This window comes from Pseudophryne corroboree, chromosome 10, assembly GCF_028390025.1.
Source record: "Pseudophryne corroboree isolate aPseCor3 chromosome 10, aPseCor3.hap2, whole genome shotgun sequence".
Classification (NCBI taxonomy): Eukaryota; Metazoa; Chordata; class Amphibia; order Anura; family Myobatrachidae; genus Pseudophryne; species Pseudophryne corroboree.
Window position 1 is genome coordinate 232,601,532 of NC_086453.1, and position 20,436 is coordinate 232,621,967.

Sequence of the window (20,436 nt, forward strand, 5' to 3'; positions counted from 1 at the left end):
TTGGGTGTTCAGGTCGATCTATGTGTTCCCTCCTCTGCCTCTCATACCCAAGGTGATGAGAATAATAAGACTAAGCAGAGTCAGATCAATCCTCATTGTTCCAGATTGGCCACGAAGGACTTGGTATCCGGATCTGCAAGAGTTGCTCACAGAAGATCTGTTACCTCTTCCTCTAAGACAGGACCTGCTGCAGCAGGGGCCCTGTCTGTTCCTTGACTTACCGCGGCTGCGTTTGACGGTATGGCGGTTGAAATTCGGATCCTAGCGGAAAAAGGTATTCGGAGGAGGTCATTCCTACGCTAATAAAGGCTAGGAAGGACGTGACATTGAAACATTATCACCGTATATGGCGAAAATATGTTTCTTGGTGTGAGGCCAGGGCTGCTCCTACGGAGGAGTTCCATTTGGGTCGTCTGCTTCACTTCCTGCAAACAGGAGTGGATTTGGGCCAAAAATTAGGGTCCATAAAGGTCCCAATTTTGGCCTTGTCCATTTTCTTTCAAAATGAATTGGCTTCGCTTCCTGAAGTACAGATATTCGTGAAGGGGGTGCTGCATATTCAGCCTCCTTTTGTACCTCCGGTGGCGCCGTGGGATCTTAATGTGGTATTAAGTTTCCTCAGGTCACCTTGGTTTGAGCCACTCAAAATATTGGAGTTGAAATATCTCACTTGGAAAGTGGTCATGTTGTTGGCCTTGGCTTCGGCAAGGCGTGTTTCGGAATTGGCAGCTTTATCACATAAAAGCCCCTACCTGGTTTTTCACGTGGATAGGGCAGAGTTGAGGACGCGTCCTCAGTTTCTGCCAAAAGTGGTCTCATCTTTTCATATGAACCAACCTATTGTCGTGCCTGTGGCTACACGGGACTTGGAGGATTCCGAGTCCCTGGATGTGGTCAGGGCTTTGAAGATTTATGTGACCAGAACAGCTAGGATCAGGAAGACTGAAGCTCTGTTTGTTCTGTATGCAGCCAACAAAGTTGGCGCACCTGCTTCAAAGCAGACTATTGCTCGCTGGATCTGTAACACGATTCAGCAGGCGCATTCTGCGGCAGGATTGCCATTGCCTAAATCAGTTAGGGCCCATTCCACTAGGAAGGTGTGCTCTTCTTGGGCGGCTGCCCGAGGGGTCTCGGCACTATAACTATGCCGAGCTGCTACTTGGTCGGGGTCAAACACCTTTGCAAAGTTCTATAAGTTTGATACCCTGGCTGAGGAGGACCTCCTGTTTGCTCAATCGGTGCTGCAGAGTCATCCGCACTCTCCCGCCCGTTTGGGAGCTTTGGTATAATCCCCATGGTCCTTACGGAGTCCCCAGCATCCTCTAGGACGTTAGAGAAAATAAGATTTTACTTACCGGTAAATCTATTTCTCGTAGTCCGTTGAGGATGCTGGGCGCCCGTCCCAAGTGCGAACTTCTTCTGCAAGACTTGTATATAGTTATTGCTTACATAAGGGTTATGTTATAGTTTCATCGGTTTGAACCGAGACTATGTTGTTGTTCATGCTGTTAACTGGGTAGTTTATCACAGGTTATATGGTACGATTGGTGTGGCTGGTATGAATCTTGCCCTTGGATTAACTAAAATCCTTTCCTCGTACTGTCCGTCTCCTCTGGGCACAGTTTCCCTAACTGAGGTCTGGAGGAGGGGCATAGAGGGAGGAGCCAGTGCACACCCAGAATCCAAAGTCTTTCTTAAAGTGCCCTATCTCCTGCGGAGCCCGTCTATTCCCCATGGTCCTTACGGAGTCCCCAGCATCCTCTAGGACGTTAGAGAAATAGATTTACTGGTAAGTAAATCTTATTTTTAACCCATGGTAAACATTTCAGGGAAGTGTTGCACAAATATTTCCTCCTGATATTTTACATATAGCTTATATTGTATAGACTATATTTTTTTCGTTTGTTGAGTGTTATAATGACAAGTGGTTGAAAGTGTAAAGTAAACTTTAATCAGGTGGTGTAAGATCTTTTTTTATTTATGCCACAAAAATGGTTTCTACACGTGTGCTATCTTGCCTAACAGCCAGCGTTTTGAAGATCTGCGGATATTAGTGGTTTATTTACTTATACAGCAGGTTTTCAAAGCTGCAGATTACCAGTGGCTTTGACAGCTGGATTTTAAATGGCAAAAGTGATACATGCAAAACAAACCCGATTTTAGCTTTATTGCCTTTTTTTTTTTTTTTTTTTTTCTTCAAAGTTCATCGGTTGAAGTCAGTAATAAATAGTCAGTTTAGAAAACTTGCTATTTTGTAAATGTACCCATTACTGTCTTAGAAGGTGGCATATGGCCGGCTGAGAATACAAGCGGGTAGCCCTGGACTTTTGGGGACAGGCTAGAACAATCTTCATTTGTCCACAACACCTGAAAGAATCTGAACAGGCCAGTGCACTTTGATGCTTTATTGGTCTCACCACTATAGGCTCAGCCCAATAAGAAGTATTATCATTATTACTATTTTTATTATTGATTGTTTCAGTACTGTTATAGGTTCCACTCTAAACTGTACTATTCAGACTTCAGAATAGCTGTAGTGTCAGCAGATTGTTCTGTGAATTATTATAGTGCTTCCTAAAAACAGCATACAGTAAGTGTAATTGGTCAGATAAATCTTTCAAGAGTATAAAAGTTTGAATAAAAAAATATATTTTTATTTTTGAAAGCATAATCCTACGTTAAAGAGATGAGATCTGGTTGCAGGATTCACTTTATCTTCAAAGGAAAGGGATTATTAGAAAATACTGCTAAGGAGGTGCAATTAGTGTTTATCTATCTCTATCTATCTATCTATCTATCTATCTATCTATCTATCTATCTATCTATCTATCTATCTTATTGAGCCCTACACACTTAACGATATCTCTGAACGATATGAACGTTCTCGTTCATTAATGAACGAGAACTTGTTCATATCGTTCAGTGTGTCGGCATGAACGATGCGCGACGCTCATTCGTTGTTGGTGCCGGGTCAATTATGCATGCAGGCCAATATGGACAATCCCCATCCATATTAGCATGCACTGCTATGAAGCCGGGTGACGGGGGGGGAGTGACGTCACGCAGCCGCACCGTAAACTGTTAGGACATGCCTCCTTTGTCCGGGCCGCACCCCCAACGCCAACGTCCCCGGCCTCAAGAACACTGCAATGCCACCCCTGCCCGCCGGCTGTTAAACTGCGATCGCAGTTTAAGTCTTTACGCATGCAGCGATCCATGCTGAATTAGGTCCTAAGTGCATTGTACTCTACAGTAAAACTTGGTAAGTACTTTGTGTCTGATTAGTATGCTGTCAGATTGTCGGCATTCATAATATCCCAGAATATCCAATGCTATAATATCAATATTAGCTTTAGCCTAAAGACTCATTTAGTGTTCCTGTTTCAGTGGGGCGCTACACCTTGCCAGGTATTAAAATACCAAAAAGTGCCCTGTTCTTATGGAGGTGTTTTGTCGAAACAGCCTACCCACTCTGGAGCCGCAGCGTCCCATGGGAAGGGGGATGGGGAAAGTCGCTTTCAATGCTCGCCACCGGCTGAATAGATGTGCGGATAGAGCTTGGGGAAGGCCAACATCTCAGGGGGGCATGAGTGCTGGGCATGCACCCAAAAATGCACAGAGGGGCCTGTCACAAAACCATGCCCCCTCCCTGAGCAGCCACACCCTTTTTTTTGAGAGCGTGCTTTCCAAAAAAGTGCCCTCTTTCCCTATCTATGCGCTGCGTTCGCCATAACGTGAGTATTACACATTGGGGGTAATTCGGAGTTGATCGCAACAGCAAGTTTGTTAGCAATTGGGCAAAACCATGTGCACTGCAGGGGGGGCAGATATAACATTTGCAGAGAGAGTTAGATTTGGGTGGGTTATTTCATTCCTGTGCAGGGTAAATAATGGCTGCTTTATTTTTACACTGCAATTTAGATTTCAGTTTGAACACACCACACCCAAATCTAACGCTCTCTGCACATGTTATATCTGCCTCCCCTGCAGTGCACATGGTTTTGCCCAACTGCTAACAAATTTGCTGCTGCGATCAACTCCACATTTTATCAGTGTAGACATCTTGACCAGGTTGATGAAATACACACCAAACCATTCTGATCTACATTTACTGTATAGAGTAGAAGTCCTAGGCTGATATCCTAAGAGGATATCCTAAGAGGTGCAGTGAGTTATCACATGGTAATAACTGTCTCTCTTTTTAGCCCAGTAACGCTTTCTATTTGCAGCCCGTTTTTACCGTGTGGTAACTCGCCCGTTATCTGACGAGAACACATGGGATACGTGATAACATCGTGGACCCATATGTTCGGGTCCGATAACTGGTCTCCAGGGCTGGTTATCCGGGATTCTGCTTTGTGTTCCTGAGAATCTCCGATAAGTGCTGGCTAATAGGATAGCACCGCCGGAATCCTTAACTCACCGCAGCTAATAGGATATTGGCACTAGTATGCATTTCCGTTGCTCAAATGCTGGAGACTCTATGGCTTCTACCTCTGCTCTGGGCATACGTAAGAGATGATGATTTGGGGTGAGATGGTTAAGTTTTAGTTTAGAGAAGAATTATTTAGTAATGGTTATTTATATAGTGTGCACATATTCCATAGCACCTTACAGAGTATTTCATTCACATTGTTCCCTGCCACAGTGGAGTTTGCACCTTATATTCTCTAGCACACACACACTAGGGTTTGTGGGGGAAACCTATGCGAACACGTGAACATACAAACTCAATACAGCCTCATGGTCAGGAATTAAATTCATGACCTCAGGGCTTCAGGGAAGTATTGCTAACTACTACTGCATCCATCGTGCTGCCCAAATCATTTCTCTCTACTATTACTAGGCTTCTTGATAGTTGTTTGGTGTTTGAAGTTTCCTAGAAACCAAATTTGAGATGAAAGCCGTATAAATTGCCCTTGCAATGCAGCAAAGCTCAGAGAAACAGATTTCCTGCACCCCATCATTTCCTACTTTTGAAAAAGCATTTCAGGGAGATTGTGAAAAAACACCTATGAGTGCTGCGTTATGGTGGATGTGAAGTACTCCACCTAAGCAGTGTTCCTCAGTACGAGGCCACAAGAAACCTTATTTTGCAACTGCATTTAGCTGTTGGGATCATTGTACCTATGCAGGGAAATGGCACTGATGATCCCATTTAAATGTATGTGTGAGATGATTGATATATAGATATATACACATACATATACACAGTCAACACAGACAGGTCGGCATGACTCTTTTACAATTTTTTATTAATCTTTGTCTTTTGCATTCTTTACCATCCACGTGGACTACGGTTGGGAATAGTAACGTGGGCCGAGCGCAGCAAGTCACCTTGCCTGCAGATGGCAAATGAAGCAAGCCATGCAAGGGGGGACGCTGTGCACTAATTGGGTTTCCTGGTCATGTTATGCAAAAAACGACCCCAAAACCTAAAAAATTCTCATGTCAACCTTTTCATGTGTTAACCTTTTTCCCATGTCGACCAATAGTTGTCGACCTTAACCGGGTCGTGACCCATTGATCCATACCCACAGTCAGCAGGGAGATGGCTGGACGAGTCAGGGAGTCTCCCTGACATTCAGGGAGAGTTGTCCAGTATGCTTCACCCCTAATTCTCATGTATTTTCTGACAGGGACATCCACGTTTTCTGCTGTTTGTATGGTGTGATGTTTACTAATTTTAGCATTGGTGGAGTATTTCCTAAACTATCTCCAAGGCCACTGACCATTTATTAGGAAAAGAGAATAGTGACACATTCGTAAGAATGAAAACGTAATAAGTAATTTTCTGCTTTTACATAAGTGCATGCTCTAAATAAGTTAATTGTGGTTTATATAGGAGTAATAAACAGTTTATCAGGGAACCTTGTGCTGAAATCTGTAGATGGATTTGGGAACCTGGGGAAATGCTGTACTGTTTAGTGTTTGGATATATATTTACATCCATCCTTACTAAATTCCCATGTGTGTGTTTACAGAATGTGGTGATTGAATCTGAGTTTCTTCCTAAGTGTATACAATTTAGTATTTCGGCCATCTGTGTATCAAGATGTTTGCATGGAAGGACAGCACCTAAACGCCTCATCTTGGGCGGTCCACCCAACCTCTTAACTGCTGAAGAGCTCTAATCTCTGTAGAAAGTGACTAACAGGTGTGGATGAGATTTGATTTTATTAAATGAACCAGACCTCTTTTTTTTGTTTTTGTTTTGTATGTGAGAGTTTTTGTTGTTGCGCAGTGATATCCACACTACATATTGCAGAGGGATCAGTACTAAATGCCGCCGGCCGGAATCCCGGCGGTCGAAATACCGACGCCGGAATCCCGACCACACAATCCCGACAGGCACACTACTATATTCTCCCTCTATGGGTGTCGTGGACACCCACGGAGGGAGAATATGTCAGAATTGCGGAGGTCGGTATTCCGGTGTCGGTATTTCGACCACCGGGATTCCGGCCGGCGGCATCTTGACCGCATCCCATTGCAGAAAGATGTTACACAGAAAGTAACTACTTGGCCCATCTAGTCTGCCCTAACCACATGTACAGTCAGGTCCATAAATATTGGGACATTGACACAATTCTCATATTTTGGGCTCTATACACCACCACAATAGATTTGAAATGAAACAAACAAGATGTGCTTTAACTGCAGACTTTCCGCTTTAATTTGAGGGTCCAAAATCCAAATTAGGTGAACGGTGTAGGAATTACAACGGTTTCTATATGTGCCTCCCACTTTTTAAGGGACCAAAAGTAATGGGACAAACTAAACAATCCTAAATCAAACTTTCACTTTGTAATACTTTGTTGCAAATCCTTTGCTGTCAATTACAGCCTGAAGTCTGGAACGTATAGACATCACCAGATGCTGGGTTTCATCTTTGGTGATGCTCTGCCAGGCCTCTACTGCAAATGTCTTCAGTTCCTGCTTGTTCTTGGGGCATTTTCCCTTCGGTTTTGTCTTAATCAAGTGAAATGCAAGCTCAATCGGATTCAGCTCAGGTAATTGACTTGACCATTGCATAACATTCCACTTATTTGCCTTATACTCTTTGGTTGCTTTCGCAGTATGCTTCGGGTCATTGTCCATCTGCACTGTGAAGCACCGTCCAATGAGTTCTGAAGCATTTGACTGAATATGAGCAGATAATATTGCCCGAAACACTTCAGAATTCATCCTGCTGCTTTTGTCAGCAGTTACATTATCAATAAATACAAGGGAACCGGTTCCATTTGCAGCCATACATGCCCACGCCATGACACTACCACCACCATGCTTCACTGATGAGGTGGTATGTTTTGGATCATGAGCAGTTCCTTTCTTACTCCATACTCTTCTCTTCCCATCACTCTGGTACAAGTTGATCTTTGTCTCATCTGTCCATGGGTTGTTGTTCCAGAACTGTAAAGGCTTTTTTAGATGTTGTTTGGCAAACTCTAATCTGGACTTCTTGTTTTTGTGGCTCACCAATGGTTTACACCTTGTGGTGAACCCTCTATATTCACTCTTGTGAAGTCTTCTCTTGATTGTTGACTTTGACACACATACACCTACCTCCTGGAGAGTGTTCTTGATCTGGGCAACTATTGTGAAGGGGTTTTTCTTCACCAGGGAAATAATTCTTCTGTCATCCACCACAGTTGTTTTGCGTGGTCTACCGGGTCTTTTGGTGTTGCTGAGCTCTCCGGTGCGTTCTTTCTTTTTAAAAATGTTCCAAACAGTTGATTTGGCCACACCTAATATTTTTGCTATCTCTCTGATGGGTTTGTTTTGATTTTTCAGCCTAATGATGGCTTGCTTCACTGATAGTGGCAGCTCTTTGGATCTCCTATTGAGAGTAAACAGCAACAGATTCCAAATGCAAATGTCACACCTGGAATCTACTCCAGACCTTTTACCTGTTTAATTGATGATGAAATAATGAGGGAATAGCCCACTCCTGTCCATAAAATAGCTTTTGAGTCAATTGTCCCATTACTTTTGGTCCCTTAAAAAGTGGGAGGCACATATAGAAACCGTTGTAATTCCTACTCTGTTCACCTGATTTGGATGTAAATACCCTCAAATTAAAGCGGAAAGTCTGCAGTTAGAGCGCATCTTGTTTGTTTCATTTCAAATCCATTGTGGTGGTGTATAGAGCCCAAAATATGAGAATTGTGTCGATGTCCCAATATTTGTGGACCTCACTGTACTTGTACATGCACACACTTATACACTAGGGTTAACTTATCAGTATATTTTTGGATTGTGGGATGCAATCTGCAACAAGCTGCCAAAAATCCACAACCTCTTAATCTCCCACTCTTTCTAACCTTCTCGCCATCACTGAAACCTGGCTCTCCTCCTCTGACACCACCTCCCCTGCTGCCCTTTCCTATTGAGGCCTTTCCTTCACCCACTCGGTCAGACCTGATGACCACCAGGGTGGAGGCATGGGCATCCTTCTCTCCCCAAACTGCACCTTTCGTGTCATCCCACCCGAGCCCTCCCTCACCTTCTCCACCTTTTGAGGTCCACACTATCCGCCTCTTCTACCCCATTCACCTCCTTGTGGCAGTGATCTACCGCCCCCCTGGTTGCTGTTCACCTTTCCTTGACAACTTTGCTGCCTGGCTTCCCCACTTTCTCTCCTCCGACCTCCCCTCTATCATCCTCGGTGACCTTAACATCCCTATTGACATCACTAATGCTGCTTCCACTAATCTTCTTGCCCTTTCCTCCTCCTTTGAACTTTCTCAATGGACCTCCACCCCTACTCACAATCTCGGCCACTCCCTTGACCTTGTCTTCACCCACCGATGTGATCTCTCTGATTTCTCAAACTCTTCCTTCCCTCTCTCTGACCCCCATCTGCTTTCTTTGACCCTCTTCTTTCCACACCCAGACCCACCATCACCAGATGCAATCTCTTGTCTCTCGACCCCGCTATCCCGTCCTCCCTCGAGACTTTTCTCTCTCCTCTTTCCACTATGACCTGTCCCAACCAGGCAGCCTCCTTCTATAACTCTTCCCTAACCGCTGCTCTAGACTCTGTGGCCCCCCTCTCCTCTGTCCCCCTCCGCCGCTCTAAACCCCACCCCTGGCACACCAAACTAACACGATTCTTTCAAAAATTTTCATGCTCCGCTGAACGCTCCTGGAGGAAATCTCATTCTTTGGCGGACTTCCTCCATTTCAAGTTTATTCTCCCCTACAGCTCTGCTCTTTCCCTTGCCAAGCAATCCTTTTACCAAGTACTCCTCTTTTCTCTGACGTCCTAGTGGATGCTGGGAACTCCGTAAGGACCATGGGGAATAGACGGGCTCCGCAGGAGACTGGGCACTCTAAAAGAAAGATTAGGTACTATCTGGTGTGCACTGGCTCCTCCCTCTATGCCCCTCCTCCTGACCTCAGTTAGATTTCTGTGCCCGGCTGAGCTGGATGCACACTAGGGGCTCTCCTGAGCTCCTAGAAAAAAAGTATATTTTAAGTTTTTTATTTTACAGTGAGACCTGCTGGCAACAGGCTCACTGCAACGAGGGACTAAGGGGAGAAGAAGCGAACCTACCTGCTTGCAGCTAGCTTGGGCTTCTTAGGCTACTGGACACCATTAGCTCCAGAGGGATCGACCGCAGGACCCGTCCTTGGTGTTCGTTCCCGGAGCCGCGCCGCCGTCCCCCTTACAGAGCCAGAAGCATGAAGATGGTCCGGAAAATCGGCGGCAGAAGACTTCAGTCTTCACCAAGGTAGCGCACAGCACTGCAGCTGTGCGCCATTGCTCCTCATACACACTTCACACTCCGGTCACTGAGAGGGGGGGGGGGGGGGGGGGGGGCGGGGGGCGCCCTGAGCAGCAATAAAAACACCTTGGCTGGCAAAATAATCACAATATATAGCCCCAGAGGCTATATATGTGATAACTACCCCTGCCAGAATCCATAAAAAAGCGGGAGAAAAGTCAGCGAAAAAGGGGCGGAGCTATCTCCCTCGGCACACTGGCACCATTTTCTCTTCACAGTGTAGCTGGAAGACAGCTCCCCAGGCTCTCTCCCCTGTAGTTTTCAGGCTCAAAGGGTTAAAAAGAGAGGGGGGGCACTAAATTTAGGCGCAATATTATTTATACAAGCAGCTATTGGGGAAAATTCACTCAGTGATAGTGTTTATCCCTACATTATATAGCGCTCTGGTGTGTGCTGGCATACTCTCTCTCTGTCTCCCCAAAGGGCTGTGTGGGGTCCTGTCCTCAGTCAGAGCATTCCCTGTGTGTGTGCGGTGTGTCGGTACGGCTGTGTCGACATGTTTGATGAGGAGGCTTATGTGGAGGCGGAGCAGATGCCGATAAATGGGATGTCGCCCCCTGTGGGCCGACACCAGAGTGGATGGATAGGTGGAAGGTATTAACAGACAGTGTCAACTCCTTACATAAAAGGCTGGATGACGTAACAGCTATGGGACAGCCGGCTTCTCAGCCCGCGCCTGCCCAGGCGTCTCAAAGGCCATCAGGGGCTCAAAAACGCCCGCTCCCTCAGATGTCGACACGGAGTCTGACTCCAGTGTCGACGAGGTTGAGACATATACACAATCCACTAGGAACATCCGTTACATGATCCCGGCAATAAAAAATGTGTTACACATTTCTGACATTAACCCAAGTACCACTAAAAAAGGGTTTTATGTTTGGGGAGAAAAAGCAGGCAGTGTTTTGTTCCCCCATCAAATGAGTGAATGAAGTGTGAAAAAGCGTGGGTTCCCCCGATAAGAAACTGGTAATTTCTAAAAAGTTACTGATGGCGTACCTTTTCCCGCCAGAGGATAAGTTACGCTGGGAGATATCCCCTAGGGTGGATAAGGCGCTCACACGTTTGTCAAAAAAGGTGGCACTGCCGTCTTAGGATACGGCCACTTTGAAGGTACCTGCTGATAAAAAGCAGGAGGCTATCCTGAAGTCTGTATTTACACACTCAGGTACTAGACTGAGACCTGCAGATAGTGCTGCTGCAGCGTGGTCTGTAACCCTGTCAAACAGGGATACTATTTTGCGAACATAAGACGTCGTCTTATATATGAGGGATGCACAGAGGGATATTTTGCCGGCTGGCATCCAGAATTAATGCAATGTCCATTCTGTCAGGAGGGTATTAGAGACCCGACACTGGACAGGTGATGCTGACTTTAAAAGGCACATAGAGCCTTATAAGGGTGAGGAATTGTTGGGGATGGTCTCTGGGACCTCGTATCCACAGCAACAGCTGGGAAGAAAATTTTTTACCTCAGGTTTCCTCGCAGCCTAAGAAAGCACTGTATTATCAGGTACAGTCCTTTCGGCTTCAGAAAAGTAAGCGGGTCAAAGGCGCTTCCTTTCTGCACAGAGACGAGAGAAGAGAGAAAAAGCTGCACCAGTCAGCCAGTTCCCAGAATCAAAATTCTTCCCCCGCTTCCTCTGAGTCCACCGCATGATGCGGGGGCTCCACAGGCGTAGCCAGGTACGGTGGGGGGCCGCCTCAAAAATTTCAGCGATCAGTGGGCTCGCTCACAGGTGGATCCCTGGATCCTTCAAGTAGTATCTCAGGGGTACAGGCTGGAATTCGAGGCGTCTCCCCCCCCGCCGTTTCCTCAAATCTGCCTTGCCGACAACTCCCTCAGGCAGGGAGGCTGTGCTAGAGGCAATTCACAAGCTGTATTCCCAGCAGGTGATAGTCAAGGTGCCCCTACTTCAACAAGGACGGGGTTACTATTCCACACTGTTTGTGATACCGAAACCGGACGGTTCGGTGAGACCCATTTTAAATTTGAAGTCCTTGAACACATACATAGAAAAAATTCAAGTTCAAGATGGAATCGCTCAGGGCGGTTATTGCAAGCCTGGAGGAGGGGGATTACATGGTATCCCTGGACATCAAGGATGCTTACCTACATGTCCCCATCTACCATCCTCACCAGGAGTACCTCAGATTTGTGGTACAGGATTGCCATTACCAATTCCAAACACTGCCGTTTGGACTGTCCACGGCACCGAGGGTCTTTACCAAGGTAATGGCAGAAATGATGATACTCCTTCGAAAAAAGGGAGTTTTTAATTATCCCGTACTTGGACGATCTCCTTATAAAGGCGAGGTTCATGGAGCAGTTGTTGGTCGGAGTAGCACTATCTCGGGAAGTGCTACAACAGCACGGATGGATTCTATACATTCCAAAGTCACAGCTGGTTCCTACCACACTGCTGTTCCTGGGGATGGTTCTGGACACAGAACAGAAAAAAGTGTTTCTCCCGCAGGAGAAAGCCAAGGAGCTGTCATCTCTAGTCAGAGACCTCCTGAAACCAAAACAGGTATCTGTGCATCACTGCACACGAGTCCTGGGAAAAATGGTAGCTTCTTACGAAGCAAAATTCCATTCGGCAGGTTCCATGCAAGAACCTTTCAGTGGGACCTCTTGGACAAGTGGTCGGAATCGCATCTTCAGATGCATCGGCTGATAACCCTGTCTCCAAGGACCAGGGTATCTCTACTGTGGTGGCTGCAGAGTGCTCATCTTCAAGAGGGCCGCAGATTCGGCATACAGGACTGGGTCCTGGTAACCGCGGATGCCAGCCTTCGAGGCTGGGGGGCAGTCACACAGGGAAGAAATTTCCAAGGACTTTGGTCAAGTCAGGAGTCGTCCCTACACATAAATATTCAGGAACTGAGGGCCATTTACAATGCCCTAAGTCTGGCAAGGCCTCTGCTTCAAAACCAGCCGGTACTGATCAAATCAGACAACATCACGGCAGTCGCCCATGTAAACCGACAGGGCGGCACAAGAAGCAGGATGGCGATGGCAGAAGCCACAAGGATTCTCCGATGGGCGGAAAATCACGTCTTAGCACTGTCAGCGGTGTTCATTCCGGGAGTGGACAACTGGGAAGCAGACTTCCTCAGCAGACACGACCGACACCCGAGAGAGTGGGGACTTCATCCAGAAGTCTTCCAACTGTTGGTAAACCGTTGGGAAAGGTCACAGGTGGACATGATGGCGTCCCGCCTAAACAAAAAATTAGATATTGCGCCAGGTCAAGGGACCCTCAGGCAATAGCTGTGGACGCTCTAGTGACACCGTGGGTGTACCAGTCGGTTTATGTATTCCCTCCTCTGCCTCTCATACCAAAGGTACTGAGAATAATAAGAAAACGAGGAGTAAGAACGATACTCGTGGTTCCGGATGGGCCAAGAAGAGCTTGGTACCCAGAACTTCAAGAAATAATATCAGAGGACCCATGGCCTCTACCGCTCAGACAGGATCTGCTACAGCAGGGGCCCTGTCTGTTCCAAGACTTACCGCGGCTGCGTTGGACGGCATGGCGGTTGAATTCCGGATCCTAAAGCAAAAGGGCATTCCGGAGGAAGTCATTCCTACGCTGATAAAAGCCAGGAAAGAAGTAACAGCAAACCATTATCACCGTATTTGGCGAAAATATGTTGCGTGGTGTGAGGCCAGGAAGGCCCCAACAGAGGAATTTCAGCTGGGTCGTTTTCTGCACTTCCTACAGTCAGGAGTGACTATGGGCCTAAATTTGGGTTCCATTAAGGTCCAGATTTCGGCTCTGTCGATTTTCTTCCAGAAAGATCTGGCTTCACTGCCTGGAGCTCAGACATTTGTAAAGGGCGTGCTACATATTCAGCCCCTTTTTTGTGCCTTCTGTGGCACCTTGGGATCTCAACGTGGTGTTGAGTTTTCTTAAAATCACATTGGTTTGAGCCACTTAAAACTGTGGATTTGAAATATCTCACGTGGAAAGTGGTCATGTTATTGGCCTTGGCTTCGGCCAGGCGTGTGTCAGAATTGTCGGCTTTGTCATGTAAAAGCCCTTATCTGATTTTCCATATGGGTAGGGCAGAATTGAGGACTCGTCCCCAGTTTCTCCCTAAGGTGGTATCAGCTTTTCACTTGAACCAACCTATTGTAGTGCCTGCGGCTACTAGGGACTTGGAAGATTCCAAGTTACTGGACGTAGTCAGGGCCTTAAAAATTTATATTTCCAGGACGGCTGGAGTCAGGAAAACTGACTCGTTTTTTATCCTGTAGGCACCCAACAAAATAGGTGCTCCTGCTTCTAAACAGACTATTGCTCGCTGAATTTGTAGCACAATTCAGCTGGAGCATTCTGCGGCTGGATTGCCGCATCCTAAATCAGGAACAGCCCATTCCACGAGGAAAGTGGGCTCATCTTGGGCGGCTGCCCGAGGGGTCTCGGCTTTACAACTTTGCCGAGCTGCAACTTGGTCAGGGGCAAACACGTTTGCTAAATTCTACAAATTTGATACCCTGGCTGAGGAGGACCTTGAGTTCTCTCATTCGGTGCTGCAGAGTCATCCGCACTCTCCCGCCCGTTTGGGAGCTTTGGTATAATCCCCATGGTCCTTACGGAGTTCCCAGCATCCACTAGGACGTCAGAGAAAATAAGATTTTACTCACCGGTAAATCTATTTCTCGTAGTCCGTAGTGGATGCTGGGCGCCCATCCCAAGTGCGGATTGTCTGCAATACTTGTATATAGTTATTGCCTAACTAAAGGGTTATTGTTGAGCCATCTGTTGAGAGGCTCAGTTATATTTCATACTGTTAACTGGGTATAGTATCACGAGTTATACGGTGTGATTGGTGTGGCTGGTATGAGTCTTACCCGGGATTCAAAATCCTTCCTTATTGTGTCAGCTCTTCCGGGCACAGTATCCTAACTGAGGTCTGGAGGAGGGGCATAGAGGGAGGAGCCAGTGCACACCAGATAGTACCTAATCTTTCTTTTAGAGTGCCCAGTCTCCTGCGGAGCCCGTCTATTCCCCATGGTCCTTACGGAGTTCCCAGCATCCACTACGGACTACGAGAAATAGATTTACCGGTGAGTAAAATCTTATTTTCTCAGTCCTCGAGTTCACACCATCTCTTTGAAACTTTCAACACTCTCCTTCGCCCCCCTCCTCCTCCCCTCCCATCCCCCTTCACTGCCACAATCTCCAAAATTCAGGAAATCCGACACGTTATCTCCTCCCGTCACCCCTCTGCTGCCCACATCATCCTTCCCCTCCATCTATTCCACCCTGTCTTCCTTCCGTCCCACTACAGACAAGGAAGTCCACTTCCTCATCTTATCCTCCCCTCCCGTCTTCTCCGCTCCCTCTCCCTGCCCACTGCCTGCTCCCACCTTGCTCACCTCTTAAACCAGGCATGTCCAAACTGCGGCCCTCCAGCTGTTGAGAAACTACACATCCCAGCATGCCCTGACACAGCTTTAGCATTCTCTTACATCAAAACTGTTAGGGCATGCTGGGATATGTAGTTTCACAACAGCTGGAGGGCCGGAGTTTGGACATGCCTGTCTTAAACCTATTGCTCTCTGTCGGCATCTTTCCCTCACCATTTAAACATGCTCTGGTCTCACCTATTCTAAAAAAAAAAAAAAAAAAAAACAACCTCAACCCTTCATCACCCACTAGCTACCGCCCGATCTCTCTTCTCCCATTCACCTCCAAACTACTTGAACAACTGGTCTACAGCCGTCTCACAAGCTACCTCTCTGACAACTCCATCCTTGATCCACTACAATTTGGCTTTCGTCCACTCCACTGAGACTGCTCTGGTGAAAGTCACCAATGACCTGCTGTCGACCAAATCCAGGTGCCACTTCTTTCTGCTTATCCTTCTGGACCTCTCTGCTGCCTTTGACACCGTGGATCATCCTCTCCTTCTCCGCACACTCCAAAACATTGGCCTCTCTAGCACTGTCCTTGACTGGTTTACCTCTTACTTCACTAACCGCTCCTTCTCTGTGTCTGCCTCTGGCACCACCTCACACCCTTCCATCCTTCCTATTGGTGTCCCTCAGGGTTCTGTCCTCTGTCCCTCTTCTGTTCTCCCTGTACACCTCTTCCCTGGGTCGCTCATTAATTCCTTTGGCCTTTAATACCACCTCTATGCTGATGACACACAACTCTACCTCTCCTCTCCTGATCTGTCCCCCTCTATCCTCTCTCAGGTTTCCAGCTGCCTCTCCGCCATCTCCTCCTGTATGTCTGAGCGCTCACTGAAGCTCAACATGTTCAAAACTGTACTCTTATCTTTCCCCCGGCCAGAGTAACACACCCTACCAATATCTCTATCACTTTTGACAACACCATCATCTCCCTCGTTCCCCAACTCTGCTGCTTGGGCGTCACTCTTGACTCCTCTCTCTCCTTTGTACCCGACATCCAAGCTCTGGCGCAATCCTGTCGGTTTCAGCTACACAACGTTGCTCGCATCAGGACGTTTCTCTCCCAGAGTGCAACTAAACTTATCATCTCACTGGTCATCTCACGACTCGACTACTGCAATGTTCTCCTCACTGGCCTCACTTGCTCCCCTCCAGTCTGTCCTCAACTCCGCAGTTAGGCTTATCTTCCTCTCCCGCCGCTCCACATCTGCCACTCCCCTTCAACAAAATATGCAGTGGCTCCCATTTCCCTACAGAATCCTCTTCAAACTCCTCACCCTCACTTTCAAGACCATCTCTAATTCCACTGCTTCCTACATCTCCAACCTCCTCTCCCTTCATACTCCCTCTCGCCCCCTATGGTCGGCCAATGACCGTCTTCTCTCTTCTACCCTGGTCACTGCTTCCCATGCTCGAGTTCAATGTTTTGCCCGTGCTGCACCCCTTCAGTAGAACGCCCTCCCCGGCTCCATTAGACTCTCCGACCTTGCAAAGCTTCAAATGGGCACTGAAAACCCACCTATTCATCAAAGCGTATCTTTCCGATGCATAACCTAGTCCTGAGGTTGCTCCTCCATCCTCCTTCCTCATGCCTTGAACATCTCTGCTTTGCTTACATCCTGCCATCAGGCTACCTTCCGTTTGCTTGCACCTCATGTCATCTGTCGCCCCTTCCCACTAGATTGTTAGCTCTTCATATGAGGGCCCTCTTTCCTCTTGTTGTCAAAGCCCTCTTCTCGACACATTTCACTCACAGCTCTCCTACACTGGGGCAGATGTATTAACCTGGAGAAGGCATAAGGAAGTGATAAACCAGTGATGTGTGCAAGTTGATAAATGCACCAGCCAATCAGTTCCAATATGTAAATTAACAGTTAGGATCTGATTGGCTGGTGCGTTTATCACCTTGCACATATCACTGGTTTATCACTTCCTTATGCCGTCTCCAGGCTTAATACATCTGCCCCTCAGTGACCATCTTTACCCGCTTTTTCTCCTGCTGGTAAAGGCTCATCTCTATCTATGGCCGCCAGCCCCAAGTAGTACGGTGATTATTCCCTCGCTACTTACATCTAAGCTGTATTATGTTTTGAGAATTGTGGTGCTCTTTGTTACCTGTACTCTATTTTTGTTATTTATTTACTGTAATGCTAAGTTTTGTCTTCCTGTCCTTTGTACGGTGCTGCGAAACACTTGTGGCGCCGTTTATAAATACAGTGTAATAATAATACTAGAGTACCCAGAGGTAACAAGCACATGGGGAATAAACTAACCCCACACAGATTAAAAGTAAAGTAAATTTGAGTATAATGTCCCGCAACAAGTGATATTAACCTCCTGGTCAACACGGTAATGTGAGCGGTACCTGACCCTTGGTGAGTGACCAAAGAGACTAAGGGAAACACAGTCATGAATGTCCATCGGAAGGCGGCATCCCGCTCGTCCGAGTAGCTACTTGCACTTAGGTATACCTTATGGGAGTAGTTCTTCACGGTGTTCGGTGGGTATTGACCAGGTGTGTGTTGGGAGCAATACCCTCCGGACTGGTCCACCCTATTGCCGCCCCGTTCCCCTGCAGGGCGCCGGTTCACCAGCGCTCCCTGGGTGATCGTGTGCTGTGTAAGCAGGGACCTGTCTCGGCAGGGAGTGTATTACGGCAGCGGTTGTGTGCGACGCTCGCCGTGTTCCCCGCCGTACGGATAGGGTCTGTCAAACTACCCCCCCGGGGACTAGTCAGGCTGCCTCGGCTCTGAACTCCGGCGGCGCGTCGGTATCCGGCGAGCGTCCGTACCTCAGTCAGCCGCTTAAGCACGAACTGTCTGGACGGGGGACTAATCAAGCCACCCCGGCCCTGAAATCCAGTGACGCGTCAGTGTATGGACGCTCACCAGATATCAGTCAGCCATGGAGGCAAGAAACATCTGCACGGGGGATGAAGAACAGTCGCGGCTCAATGAACCGCTGACTGTCCCCCCCCGCCGTGTAGGGAAGTTGACTCTGCTCACCTGTCACCGCCGATAATGGCCTCCCGTCTCCGGCTTCTTCCTCTGGTGTCGCCTTGTAGTGTTTGTTAGCGGAGTTCTCGATCACGCGTTCTCAACCTAGTGTCCTGTCTTTCTCCCGTGCACGGGTCCTGTACTTTGTCGAGGTGGTTTCCAATGTATCTTCCTTATATTACTTATATTTCTCATTTGTTTGGAAGATCTATGTCATTAATTACTTTTTGAATTGATCAGTAAAGATTTATTACCTATATTGTGCAAGGTCCATATTTCTACACATTGGCCATTTTCCTATTGTGTATATATAGGAGACACCCACACAACGAATAGGGCCGAGCGCAGCATTTAATTACCAATTACTGTCTATAGGTTAGTCACCTAAGTGCTGCAGCTAGCCCGAACAGGTATACTCGGTGTGCAGAGTCACGAACTTTCTAACCCCACACAGAGCCATGGTTGGAATTGAAACCATTACCTTGGTTCTGATAGGCAGTAATGCTAACCATTACACCATTCATACTGCCAAGTTTTCAGTGCATGCACAATATTGGGTAACAATAGGATCATTCCGTAGAAGAGCGGGGAGTTCCTGAAGCTATTCAGTTTAGCGCGATATTGTTCTTGATCCCCTCCGGGGGTTGGGAGCAGAAATCTGTCAAAACTAGGTCTGCAGTACTGTTTTGTGCCCTAGCGCAGTGCAAACAGCATTGTGGCAAGACAGTATAGTCTGAAAATGCCCTGTTTAGTCCGCGAGTATGGGTATTCTCTGATAGCATCGCGCTGAATTTGATAGCTCTGGGAACTCCCTCACGGTGCTATTCTATTCGCGCTATATTGACTCGAACCCAATGATAGAACCCACTTAAATTTGTAATTCAAATGATGCTGATAGCTGCCATTTTCCAAGTATTTGTCTCACCTGCACGTTGGCGGGAAAGACCGAATCTGCGATAAGTGCCTTATTTTTTGTGGCCGCCTTCGTGAATACACATGGATCTGGGAGCTTTTCTTGAATCTTGTGTTTATCAGGCAACACGGGTACATTTTTCCGCCAAAAAATTTTTTGCAGAAAATTTTTACGCGGTTCTTTGAATTGCCCCCTTAATCCGATAAAATTTATCAGTTGATTTAACGGAATTGGATTTATTTTTTCTTAAACATATATTTTTTTTTTAACATGAAATTATGATAGGATTAGATGGCGACTACAATAAGCTTCAGCTCTTACAGAGCTAAAATCTATCACCTTGTCGCAGAAACCATTAGATTTGACGTTGTTGGTTTTTAATGTGAAGGGTAATCTTTGTTGCGTGTTTTGCAGTTCATTTTTTACTAAACCGAATGCCAAACATGAAAGTTTATGCTGTTGTGTTTTGCACACCAAACCTTTTCCCAAAGTGTCTGCATAACTAATGTGTTCCTACATAGGACTGAAAATATTCAGAAAAGGTTCAGTAAAGCCATATAGTATATGAGATTATATTTTTATTATTATCTCAGTAGGGGACCCATAAATTTGGGATGTTGCATTTTGGATAAGGGATATTCAACCTGTATAAAAGTAAAAATAATATTAGGATTTGATAAATGCTAGAGAAATAAACCACAAGCATTGCTGTTTGGTGTGCCACGTTGGTAAACAGGTGGGAACAGAACTTTTTAATTAAGTCACTTTATCTTAATCAATAGAAATCTACTGTGCACTTGCAATGAGATCTTCAAGTACCCTAAGCTATAGAAACATAGAATTTGACTGCAGAGAAGAACCACTTGCCCTGCTAAATGCATGCTTTAATGGAGAACTGTATTTTTCTTGTTTTCAGATGGTTTCACCCAAATATCAATGGACTGGAAGCCGAAACGCTGCTTTTGACACATGGAATACACGGGAGCTTCCTGGCTCGTCCCAGTAAGAGCAATCCTGGTGACTTCACCCTGTCTGTCAGGTAAGTCAGCATGTGTTACAGTACATTGTGGGGACGTGTTCATGTGTTTGAATCAATGTTTTGCAGATTGGACGCCTGTGCTTCTAGCAGTTTTCTGTCTTAACCCATCTGGCACAACCTTAAAATGTCTTCTGTTTATAATGGAGTACTGTACTTCAATAAGACTGCATACTACCCTGTTCATGGAAACCATTGCTATAGGACACATGGTAGTGTGTTGAAAGCAAGTGTCATGTAAACTCTACTAGAGATTATGGGGTTGATTTATCGAG

The 20,436-nt window shown here is 46.5% G+C and overlaps 1 protein-coding gene across 2 annotated transcripts in view; it reads left to right on the top strand.

The window, feature by feature from the left end:
- The window catches only part of LOC134966421 (tyrosine-protein phosphatase non-receptor type 11-like), a 373,757-nt gene that overhangs the window by 154,999 nt on the left and 198,322 nt on the right, over positions 1–20,436 (top strand). For both annotated transcript variants that reach the window (XM_063943147.1, XM_063943146.1), the window contains exon 2: positions 20,042–20,164. In XM_063943147.1, coding sequence (XP_063799217.1) covers positions 20,042–20,164 — 123 coding nt within the window. The remainder of the gene's footprint in view (positions 1–20,041; positions 20,165–20,436) is intronic.